Genomic DNA, 11,520 nt, shown 5'->3' with positions numbered 1-11,520 from the left:
AAAGAAAGAAAGAAAGAAAGAAAGAAAGAAAGAAAGAAAGAAAGAAAAAGAGAAAAAAACACCACCACAACCACCAACAAAAACCCAACAACCAACAACAATGACTTCTCGTCTCAGGACCTTAGTATTTATATACCCTCTGAAAAGTCCCCAGAATTTCAGACATCACATAATCGCAGAAACTATCTGCAGCCGGAAAAACCACACCTCTGCTAGAACATGAGCCAAGTCATAGTCAGGGGCTTTGGACAATCCGAAGCAGCCCCACATCCCCACACCTGGGGTTAAAATGAGGGCACAATCTTACAATATTTCTGTGTTTTTCAAAGAAACTCACTACCCATCACACAGTCACACCATCCATCCATGTGGTGAAGATAGAAGAGGAGACAAGATAAGATCAAGAAGGTTGACATTCAGCTTTAACTGTCAACTTGACACAGCCTAGAGAAGGTAGTCTCAGTTGAAGGATTACCCTGAGCAAACTGGGGACATGTCTCTGGGGCATTGTCTTGGTTGTTAGTTGCTATAGAAGGGTCCAGTCCACCATGGGAGACACCATTTCCTGGGCAAGTGGTCCTGAGCTGTATAAGAAAGCCAGCTAAGCAGGATCCTGCAAGCAAGCAAGCAAGCAAGCCAGCAGACAGCACTCCTCCATGGCCTCTGCTCCAGTCACTGCTTGAGTTTGTGTCCTGATTTCCTTCAAAGATGGCTTGTGACCCAGAAGCATTGGCCAAATAAACCCTTTCCTCCATAGGTTGCTTTTGGTCAGAGCGGTTGGGTTTTAAAGATTTTAAAAATATGGTCTGTGTGTATTTGTGTGCACTGTACCAGTTTATATGCACCATGTGTGTGAAGTGCCTGAGGTGGCCAGAGAGGGGCATTATACACCTTGGTCTGGAGTGACAGGACGTGCTGCCCAATGTGGATGCCGGAAAATGAACCTGGGTCCTCACAGAAGCAATAAGCATGTTAAGTATCGAGCCATCTTTGAAGCCCCTGGTCAGAGCGTTTTAGTCACCAGCAGCAGAAAGAACACTGACATGACCCTCAGTACTGAATGAACAACAGAACACAAAAGAACTCCAGGGAAGTAATCACAAGATGATTTCAAGATGGCACAGTATTTATGTCATTTCATCACATCCCCCAGACAATCTTTAGAGGTAGGAATTATTGTCCCCTTTCATAAGAGAGAGAAAACTGAGGCCCAGATAGGGTTCATTGCTTGGTTAGGGTCACACAGGGACAATGGCACACTGGTCCTTATACCTTATGACTGCCTCTCCATCTTCTGTCCAGGAAACAGGGTTGTCAGGGCCAATAAAAGGACAACGGAGGTAGGGACCTTAGAGGTGCTGTGAGTTAATCTACCCTAGTTTCTTGCTATGGTGTCGGCTCTCCACAGACTGCTTGTTAGCCAGAGAAGTGCGTGTACGTGTGGATCTGTGTGTCTATTCTTCTAGAACTTGTTTGTCAGTTGTTGAGTCCAAGTCTTACCCATCACTCTCTTCTGGAAGCAGAGAGGAGATGGCTGCTCCCTTCTGTTCCCCAAGTTTACACTTCTGGCCCTTCCTTTCTCTTCAAAGCCATCCTGGAGTGCTCCTCAAGGCCCAGCTGTGTCACCCACCTGCCTGTGGTGCTTGTTTTTTCATCAGGAGGTCCCTGGCTGAGGCTTGAGGGTGTCAATGTTGCACTTGGCCCCAGGGGTCTTGCCAGGCTCCATGGGCTAGTAGGCATCCATAGTAAGGAGACAGTTCAGCCCACAGCTATGCCTGCTCAACTCTGGACCAATGATCTAGAAACTAGAGGCGAAGTCTGAGCTCTGTATAAGGAAGGAGGCAGAGTCAGTAGGCTGTCAGCGCCCCGGGCTCTGTTGTCTCCACTCCTGCCTGGAGAAGTGGCCCTGTTGCTCAACTAGGAGGGATGGTTCCCAGCAGGATTTTTGCTGCCCAAAGACAGATATCTCCTCTTTCTTTCTCTCTTCTTCTTCTTCTACTTCTTCTCTTTTTCCTTCTCCTTCTCCCTCTCCTCCTCTTTCCCTTCCTCTTCCTCCCCACTCCTCTGTGTGCATGTGTCTGTCCATGTCTATGTGTCCATGTGTCTGACCTTCTAGCCTAGAATCTGGTTTGCCATTCTCCAGCCCTGTGCTGTTCTCTTGAGTAGAGCAGTTCCATGTGGTCTTCTCTCAGAAGTGGCCTTGCTTTGGTCCATGCCAACCTGTCTCTGGAGGAGGGGCCCTCCAGATGGGACTACAGACACCCCATGGCTTAGTCTGTGCCCTCAGTCTCCTCTGTGAGCTCACCAGTGTAGCATGGGAGTGGGAACTGGAGAGGGAAAGCCCAGATTCAGCCTTTGCGTCCCTCATTGGGAGAGCCTGGCCCTCACTGACCTGAAGGGGCCGGCAGGCAGGAAACAAGTGGAAAGGTGCTATCTGTAGGCTTCCAGGACAGAAGGGACCAGCATCCACAGTTGGAGAACATCAGAAGACATGCAGCCTTGGTCATCTCTACTACCAACCCCTCTGTGGCCTCAGGTCTTAGTCACTGTTTCTTCTCATGCAGAACAGGACTCTGGAAACATTAGCCATCCCAGGGGCTCCTGGGACCAGCTCTTGTCTCCAAATATATAGAAGAGCTTGAAGGGAACAGAAGGAAGCTGAGGACACAGTGGCCCTGGGTGAAGGAAAGGCAGCTCTGCTGTCCTTGTGCCTCAGGGCCATTGTCTGGTCTTTAGTCCTCTTCTGGCCTTCTGAGTCCACTGGAAACGGCCTCTCAGCTCACTGAGTTATCTTAGACCAAGCAGGCTTCCACAGTGTCTCTGATCCTTCAGGAGGGTGTAACCAAGGTTTAGCAGAGCTGCTGCCCAAGTTGTATGCTACAACAAACAGAGAAGAGAAGTGAAGAAGGGCCAAGCCCGGCTCTCAGTGCCCTGATACCTCTGGGTGATCTCTGACAGTCTCTGGACTCTGCATTATTCTTTCATCCCCTTAAGGGACATGTGGGGTCATTATGCCTGGCTACTCTCCTCCTCACTGGATGTTGCTGGTCCTCTTGACTGGACACACAGACTTAGTACCATAGTCCTTAGATACCCAGGGTTTGGCCCCAGGAGACCAGGGCTGGATCTACTTACTTCCCATGTGTCTCTTCTTCCAAAACCCATAGACCACGACCAACACCATGGGTGCTGGAAGGAATGTTAACACCACCACAATTGCAGTGAGGTAAGTCTCCTGGGACCTGAGGAGGCAGGATGGAGGGAAGAGTTAGCACTACGGTCTCCACCTTGGTCACAGCTTCCTTTGGCAGCGTGAAACACAGACCAGGCAGGAGGCCTTGCAGCACTCCCCGCCCCACCCCAGGTAGATGGCCTTTCTCTCTATCTCTCTGTCTCGTCTCTCTCTCTTCCCTCTTCTCCTTGGATCTAGACATGGGAAGAGAAAAGGAGACGTCAGAGTCCCAGGAAGCATGTCACCAAGAAGGGAGCATTGCCACCTCATACCTCTCCTCCATGGAGAGGGGTCGTCCTCACACCCATATGTCAGCGAAGACAAGGACACTACAAAATGCCCATTCGGGACTGAAAGATGAAGACTTTTGCCTCCACAGTGACTGGGTGCCCTCTTGTACCCTTTGTCCTCTGTAGCAGAAGCACCCTATTTACGTGTCACTAAGGCCTGCACAGTCCTTTGTCACTGGGGCCCTTTATGCTGCCCCCTACCGATTGAGAACAGGAGTTGGCCTATCACTGTCCTAGCTCCATTGGCCTTGAGCGGGCATCGAGCAAGATGGGGCGGTGTTCTTGTGTGCACAGTAGAGGCTGCCCGTAGCACAGTTTGCCACTTGCATTCTATGTCCCACTTCCAAAATGCTGCTCCTCACCTCAGGGTCTGAGGGAACCCAAATAAAGCATCCCCATTTCCCATTTCCCAACCCCTTGGCCAGCCCTCCCTTCTCCTCTGCACCCATGGTCCTGACCCTCATCCCCATTGCTTTCCATTATGGCCCTTCCCGTTTCCCATAATTCTATTCGGCATCGGGCTACACTGAGATCCTGGGGAGCAATAGGAAGGGTTGGATACGAGGGTGGCCTCTTCATATCTGTGAGGCTCCAGGTGCTAGGGTCACACCAGATAAAACATCAGGTAACCTGCTGGGGGTTAGCTGGTGGCACATCCCCGTGGTGGACAGGCTGCTCATCAGGTGTCCGGTGGAGGTGGTCCCTGGATCAGCAGAGAACGGTCTTGCGTTGCTAGGAGACAAGGTCACTGGCTGGGACTCCGTGCTCCTCCCGTGCTCTGTAACAGTGTCACTGGCGTCAGTGAGACGGTGGTGTGTCACAGAGGTTGGTGCAGTGGTCCCTGAGGCCAAGGTGAGGAGTCCAGATGTGAACACAGTCACGTCAGAGGCGAAAGGGGTATGAGGGTCTGAACTAGGGGTTTGGCCCGTTGTGACAAATCCACTCTTGAGGGTGTTGGTTAGATGTGTGGGAGGAATGTTTCTCTCAGTTGTGAGGGCTGAGGGACCAGAGAGGGAAAAAAAATGTATTAGATTAAGGCAGAGGCTTGTGTGCAAGGAACAGGATTCACAGCCCCCTCAGCTGTCAGGGACAATGGCAAGAGCCTAACCCTCTGTGACATTGGGCGTGGCTTCTAAGTGTCAAGTGTGTATTCTTTCAAGAGCGATTTGAAGGAGGGGACACTTAAAGGGAGGAGACATTAGAACAATCTCTTTAGCCTCCCCTATCAGGCCTGCTTTCAGAGAGGTTTCATCTTCCTTCCTCGCTCCCTGTCCTTTACCAGGCTCTCCTCAATCACAAGCACCAGAGAGTCCCTCTTCAAATTCCATTCATTCACTGTGTGTTTGTGTGTCAGTGTGTGCCACAGCACACGTGTGGAGGTTGGAGGACAACGTGTCATTCCATCATATGGGTCTTGGGGTTTGAACCTGGGTCATCAGGCTTGATGACAAGAGCTTTGACCCACTGAGCCATCTTGCTGTCCTTTTTAGAGTTGAAGAGATATTTCTATAATATGATGCTACCTAAAGTAGCATCAAAAGGGAACAAGAAATGGAGACAGAGAGGGGCCTGGGGTCCCAAATTCTGGAGGAAACAGCAATAAGCTGGGATCAAACACCTTCCTCGGGATGCACTGAGACACACAGATGCAGGCCTTGCCCCTTCAGAAGCTCATGCCAACCCTTTCTGCCCAGAAGCTTGGGGTCTGCATGCAGGAACTGCAATTAGGAGTTCTGACTCTCAGCAGGAGCAAGACAGGGAAAGGCTTCCAGTGTCGCGACCGGCCTTTGCCGATAAGGACGATGCAACAACCGAGGATTTCTTCAGCGGCAAGTTTATTGTTACAGCTCTTTTAGCAGATGTTACAGCTCTTTTAGCAGATGGTGAAGGACCCAAACCCCGGGTTGTGCTCTGCTTAAATAGCCAGCAGAGAGGCGTGTTCATCTGTAATTGGTGCTCTGCTCAAGTCTTCATAAGCATATGGCTGGCAATTGGAGTGCAGCCTGAACCCTCATTAGCATAAACCTGCGCATGCGTAAACTGCAGGGTGGCGCAGGCAAGAAGCGCGAAAATGCTGGCAAGAAGAACCAGGAAGCAGGAAGCCGGCGCCATCTTGTAATGGCGGGAGCGGCTCCCGACATTCCAGCTCCTCCACTGGGCATAGAAAAGACACATTCCTGAGGCCAGCCATCACTGTGCAGGGAGGCCCGGCACTTGTTCTGAGCAAGTGAAGCCTGAACATCAGTGTAGGTGAGGGAGGAGGTGGAGGACGAGGTCAACGTTTGCCTATACTCCCATTGTAAGGACACCTGAAGAAACCTCCAAAGGGGTACCTCAGGAGAGCACGCATTTAGACATACACATCAGAGACTTTCAAAGCATTGGCAGGAAAGAACTCTGTCAGCAGAGGGGACCTCCACAACCATTAGCTAAGCCAGGCCACTAATGGTCTTCCCTCATTTCTGTTCAACACATCAGTGGGGGAGAAGGAGCGTCAGGAGAGTGATCAAGAGGAAACTATCCCACCTCCAAAAGTGAAGGAGCTGGGCAGGAGAGCTGCTGCTTCCTCAGCTCAGCTGTCCTGAGCTACAGAGCCTGGCTGATGCGGGTGAGACACAGACTTCTATTAGAATTGTAATTGGCTGAGGCTTACATTTTTTTCCATATTTATTTATTTATTTATTTGGGGGTGGGCACACACATTCCTGGCATGAGTTGGGAGATCATGCCAGGATCTCTCCTTTCAAGAGTCATTTCTCTCCTTCTACCATATGAGTCCCAGGGATCAAACTCAGATCATCAGAACTGGCATCAAGTGTCTTTTCCCACTGAGCCATCTCACCACTGGCAGGAGATTTTTTTTTTCTCTTAACTGAAAACACTGGCAAAGTTGAAAATTCCCCAAGATTATCCTTAAGAAGCAGAAAATGAGGAACTGGAGAGGAAGCTCAGTCAGCAAAGTGCTTTTTCATGCAAACATGAGGCCCCGGAGCCCAAGCATGGTGGTGCATGCTTACAATCCCTGTGCTGGAGAGGCAGAGACAGGTGATCCCTGGGGTCGCTGGCCAGGTAGCCTGACCTACTTGGCAAGTTCTAGACCAGCAACAAACCCTGTCTCAATGAAAATTCAAAATAAAGTGAAATAAAATAAAAGAGTGGGTGGCACCTGGGTGTGGCACCTGAGTTTGTTCACTGGCCTCTGTATGCACATGTATACATGCACACGTCCACAAACATACTTGGACAGACATATACACACAAACACACACACACACACACACACACACACACACACAGAAATAATAAGAGAAATGACGGGAGAAACGATGATAAAAAGTAAGTCCATTTCATGAAGGCACCACATCCTTCCAAATGAAGACCCCAGAGCCAGTTTCACCTGTTACTTGGGTTGACATGGAACTAGACAGAAGAGATTCGGTCCCACAACTGAGAAATAAAGCTCTTCCTGGTTCAGCCCAGGGAGGGTAGAGATGGACTCAGGTAAGGGGAGCAGGAGAGGGCAGGTGGCGACTTTCATAACTGGTGGCTTTCCCCAGAACTTGATGGCTCCTCACCCTTTTCTGTCTATACATCTCCATTCTGACTTTTCTCTCTTATTTTCTGTGCATGAGAGAGTTTTTCTACCCCCTTGATTTGAGATGAACAGTTTTATTGAAATATGCTGAAGGAGAGCCCTTGTCTTTAGCTCACACCCAGCCCTAAGCAATGGTCTTCAAGTGCCCTTGACTGTCTTTATAGAGACACTTTCAAGTGCACATCCCAGTTCTGCCCCCCCGTCACTAACACTTCAGCTGCCTGGGTCACCTCGCCACTGGATCCTGCCAAGTGCTACCCATGAAAACAGGGCACCTGATTTCCCCTCGTAAGAAGCTCTCTTTGGAGTTTCCCCACTTGACAAATGCTACCATCTAGCTACTGATGGGTCCATATTCTCTTCCAGTCTCCCACTCGAGCAAATCCTGCCCTCACTCCAAAATACACAGAAAGTCTGAAAAAAGCAGAGGTGAGTCCATCTAACACCCCCCTCCCCACCTGTACTGCCCAAGTCCCACTTGTCCAAGCCACTGCTTTTGTCAGTCAGGCCTCCACCTTGGTCTCATTGCCTCTTCTCACAGTCCTGCCTTTCGAAAGCCATGACTGTTGCCTCGCAAAGAAGAGACTGAAGACATGACTCAGTCAGTAAAGTGCTTGCCTTGAAAGCATGGGCCTGGGCACGTTGGTGTGTGCTTTTGATCTACACAGAACTTGCTAAGACTCATTTTCCTTGTCTGCAAAGTGGTGACAGGAAACGTACGTAGTGAAGAGCCATAATTACACTAGCCACCAAGGCAGGCTCTGGGCGGGTCTGCTCACCTGGATACACCTCCAGCTGGAAGCCCACCAACGGGTAGAGATTCCCAGCCGTGTTGCGCATACACCAGTATCGCCCGGAGTCCTGTACTCTGAGGGCCTCCATGGTGATGTGGACCACCTTAGCCTTGGCATCATCCCGCATCAAGTAGCTGGGCCCCTTCACCCAGCTCCGGATGAAGCCGACCTCACACTTCTTCCTCTTCACCTTGCACCAAGCCTTGTCCTCCATGCGGTTCCGGCGGTTCTTGTAGGAGCACTGCACAGACAGAGACTGCCCTTCACGCAGCTGCACTTTCTTGTACAGGTGCTCATTGGAGGGACCTGGGGAGACAGGACTTGGTCAGCAAGGGCTGCAGAGGAAGAAGAGGACATCTTGAAACTTGCCCTGACATTCCTGGACCAAGGTGGGAGCACAGCCCTGCCCTCAGAGAGTCTGGTGGGGAGAGAAGCACAGGACCATAAGCAAAAGGTTATTGCGTAATTCAAATGCTGATTTCTGTAACCCCCATATCTGGCTGCCATCCTTGTTCTGAGGATCTCCTGCCTCAGTGTTGTATAAACACTGCTCCCCAATTGTCCCCTGATAGGCCAATAAAGCAGCTTACAGCCAATCACTGAGCCGAGGAGAGACTTCCTGACAGCCAGGGGAGGAGGGATTAGAGGAAAAAATTAGGGGATTCAGCCACAGGAGAGGTCCAAGAGACAGCAAGAGAGAAGAAGCTGGAGCAGGAAAGCTACAAAGCACAAGTATCCCTGGGATGTGCACTGGGAGGAAGCCAAGTTAGCCTAGAGGGTTAAGAATAGAGTAATAGCTGCTCAGTTACTGTGCTGTAAAGCTTATTAGTCAATAAATATAGAGTCTCACTTATTTGTGTGACAGTCAGGTTAAGAGAGAAACTGAGAAACAAACACAGTTTTATAAAAATAGCATTAACACAGGAACCTTTAGCAGGAAGGAAGGAGACCCCAGTCCAACGAGGAAACACAACCTTAGCACCAGACCTCCTCCATCAGATACAGTCCCTTTTCCTCTGGATATTTTTCAGTCCTCAGGGATGCCCAGTATTTCAGGACAGACCCACCTCAGGGAGGCAGATATGCAGACACAAAGAGGTCATCAAACTCTGGAACCCAAGAGCACGAACTCCTGAGGTGACGAAACGGTACCTTATCTAGGAAAATGATGGTTTGTTTTTCCCAATAATAACCTTTCCTCCTCCTCTTTCTCTCTGCCCTCTTCACGCTCTACTTCCTGTTTTGAATGGAGTGGTGGCGGGGGGGGGGGGGGGGGAATCACACCCATGCTGGGCAAGCGCTCTAAGCTAGGCCGCACCCCTGTTCCCTGTTGAATATTATTTAAATAGCACTCTCCATGGTGCTTAATTTTTAGATATTGCAGTTTAACACAGATTAGCCATGCTGCACAAGCTTAGGCTCCCACTGATGAGCCAGCCAATGGATTCTACAGTATCCACTGTTCATCCATCTTTTGACTTTGGAACTTGACTTTTGCCAGGATGCTTGGGGCCTGCAGACTACTAGCTGGATATGCAAGGTAGAGTATCTGGTGTCTATACCTAAGAATGAGATGAGGCACATATCACAAGGGAGACTGAGGTTGAAAGATTAGAGTTTAAGACTAATTTGAAATACCTAATGAGCTCAAGCTAGCCCAGGACAAAACCCCATCTCTAAACAGAAAAAAAGGGCTGAGGAGATGGCTTCATGCTAAGCATGAGAGCCTGAGTTCAAACCCCAGGGCTCATGTAAAAAGCCAGACACCATCACTCATGTACCTGTAACCCCAGTGATGGGCTGGGGCCAAGAGCATGGGCTGGGCTGCACACACACATACACACACACACACACATATACACACGCACACTCTCATTCGAAAAGGAGGGAGAGAGAATGAATATAAATGAATGTATGAATGTGCTCTGTGCCCTTCATAATCCCAATCTGTTCAAGAAAGAATAGAGCTAGAGTTGGCAGGGCAATTCAGGAGACACAGAGAGGGAGAAGGTACAGTCAAGACCAGAAGCCCAGGCATCTGCCCCTGTCTCCAGAACTCATCACTGTAGCTGAAGCTCTGAAGTCTCTTCTTTCCTTGTCAAGTAAACAGAACAGAACAGGCCTCTCAAATTCACCACAGCCCAGCCCAGTGTTTTGAGAACCTTCTCTCTGCAGGGCAGGCAGAGATGGGGTCACCTGAAAGAAGCCTCTTGGGGTCCTGGGTTCATTTGAGCCTTCACTTTTTTCAAATGGTGAGAGGTGGGTTTCCCAGCCCTACCCAGAACAGAACAGAACAGAACAGAACAGGAAGTGGTAAGTGGTTGCCTTGGCAGTCAGGAAAGAAGGAATGGGTGAGTCCCCTGCAGATTAGCCTTGAGTAGGAAAAGTCCTTTGGGGATTGGTTCCCTTCGGGTCAGAGCAGAAGGACCGGATGTGGCGTCAGCATTCCATGAAATAACGGAATTTAAAGTGTGCAGACATGATACAAGGACTCACACCAGTACCAGCCAGACTAAGGCCAAACGGGTCATTTCTGTGAGGAAATGAAGTGTTTAGTCTCCAAACCAAGGAAACCCAGAAGATAAAGGACAATTAATATAAAGGACACAGCTATATCTGTCTTGTGAGAGACCTGGCTAAGTCTGCCTGGGGCCAGATAGGGAGCATGAGACGTTCTCACTGGTCTTTGGTAAAGATCTGCCAGTGGGCCCAACCTCCTTCCCCAACCCACAAAACGTTAAGATGGCGGAGCAAGAAAAGGCAGTGGAGGACAGGCAGGAGGAAGCCGTCTTTCCCTTCTAGGAGCCCCCACCTCTCACCTGAGACACAGCTCTGTAGCCACAGGAGCAGCAGCAGCAGCAGCAGGAACACGAGAGGCCATGGCTCCATCCAGAGACACTGTCACAGTCACCCGGGGAATCTAAGGTCACGGCTCACACTGACCCCGGGCATGCCACCTGGACCTACCAGGGAGGGATGTCAGGTTCTAAAAAGTACAGTAGCCGATTTTGGGAAGTGAGGCCGCGTGGTACACAGTGCCCAGCAGAGCCTATCGCAAGCTTGGGGTGAGCGAGTGAGGGCGGGGGCGCTGTCTGTTTCCGCCCTCTTCCTCAGAACTTCAGGCAGGTGTGGCTGTTCCACCCCGTCTTGGGGCCCCTGGGCCAGGGAAAGCTCCAGAACCCCACAACCTCTGTGATTCTCTACGGAAAACCTGATCCATCCGGGGGCGTCTCCTCATCCAAAGCAGCTGGTCCAGCCAGGGGACTGGAGGAAGGCTTCTGGAACATTCTGTAGAGACTTGATGGGATCTTCTGGGTTCAGGGCCTCAGGAGCAGGTGCTCTCTGGCTGGCGGTGGCCCTCTTCTACAGGGAAGGCCTTATGGCCAGTACAAATGCATTTCTTCAGCCACCCTGAGCCTCTCTGAGCCCTGGCCTGCTTACTTCAGTCACTTCTGCTCACTGGTGCAAAAAAAAAAAAAAAAAAAAAAAAAAAAAAAAACACCTCACGTGCATGCGCTCCTATTTTTGTCATGGAGGAAAAAGATGCAAATTTTAAAGCTCACACACACACACACACACACACACACACACACACACACACACACACAC

At 50.2% G+C, this 11,520-nt stretch overlaps 1 protein-coding gene across 1 annotated transcript; it reads right to left on the bottom strand.

The window, feature by feature from the left end:
- Positions 1-2,779: 2,779 nt before the first annotated feature.
- Treml2 (triggering receptor expressed on myeloid cells like 2) lies at positions 2,780-10,800 on the bottom strand. The gene is made up of 5 exons (XM_055615214.1): positions 10,731-10,800; positions 7,897-8,217; positions 4,153-4,519; positions 3,136-3,242; positions 2,780-2,877 (listed from the first exon to the last, which is right to left on the bottom strand). Exons 1-5 carry the CDS (start codon positions 10,798-10,800, stop codon positions 2,780-2,782), a joined length of 963 nt encoding a protein of 320 aa, XP_055471189.1.
- Positions 10,801-11,520: the final 720 nt, after the last annotated feature.

This window comes from Psammomys obesus, unplaced genomic scaffold (genome assembly GCF_907164565.1).
Source record: "Psammomys obesus unplaced genomic scaffold, mPsaObe1.curated_primary_1811, whole genome shotgun sequence".
In the NCBI taxonomy this organism is placed as follows: Eukaryota; Metazoa; Chordata; class Mammalia; order Rodentia; family Muridae; genus Psammomys; species Psammomys obesus.
Note: the sequence above shows the minus strand (reverse complement) of the source record. Positions and strands in the feature narration are given on the sequence as shown.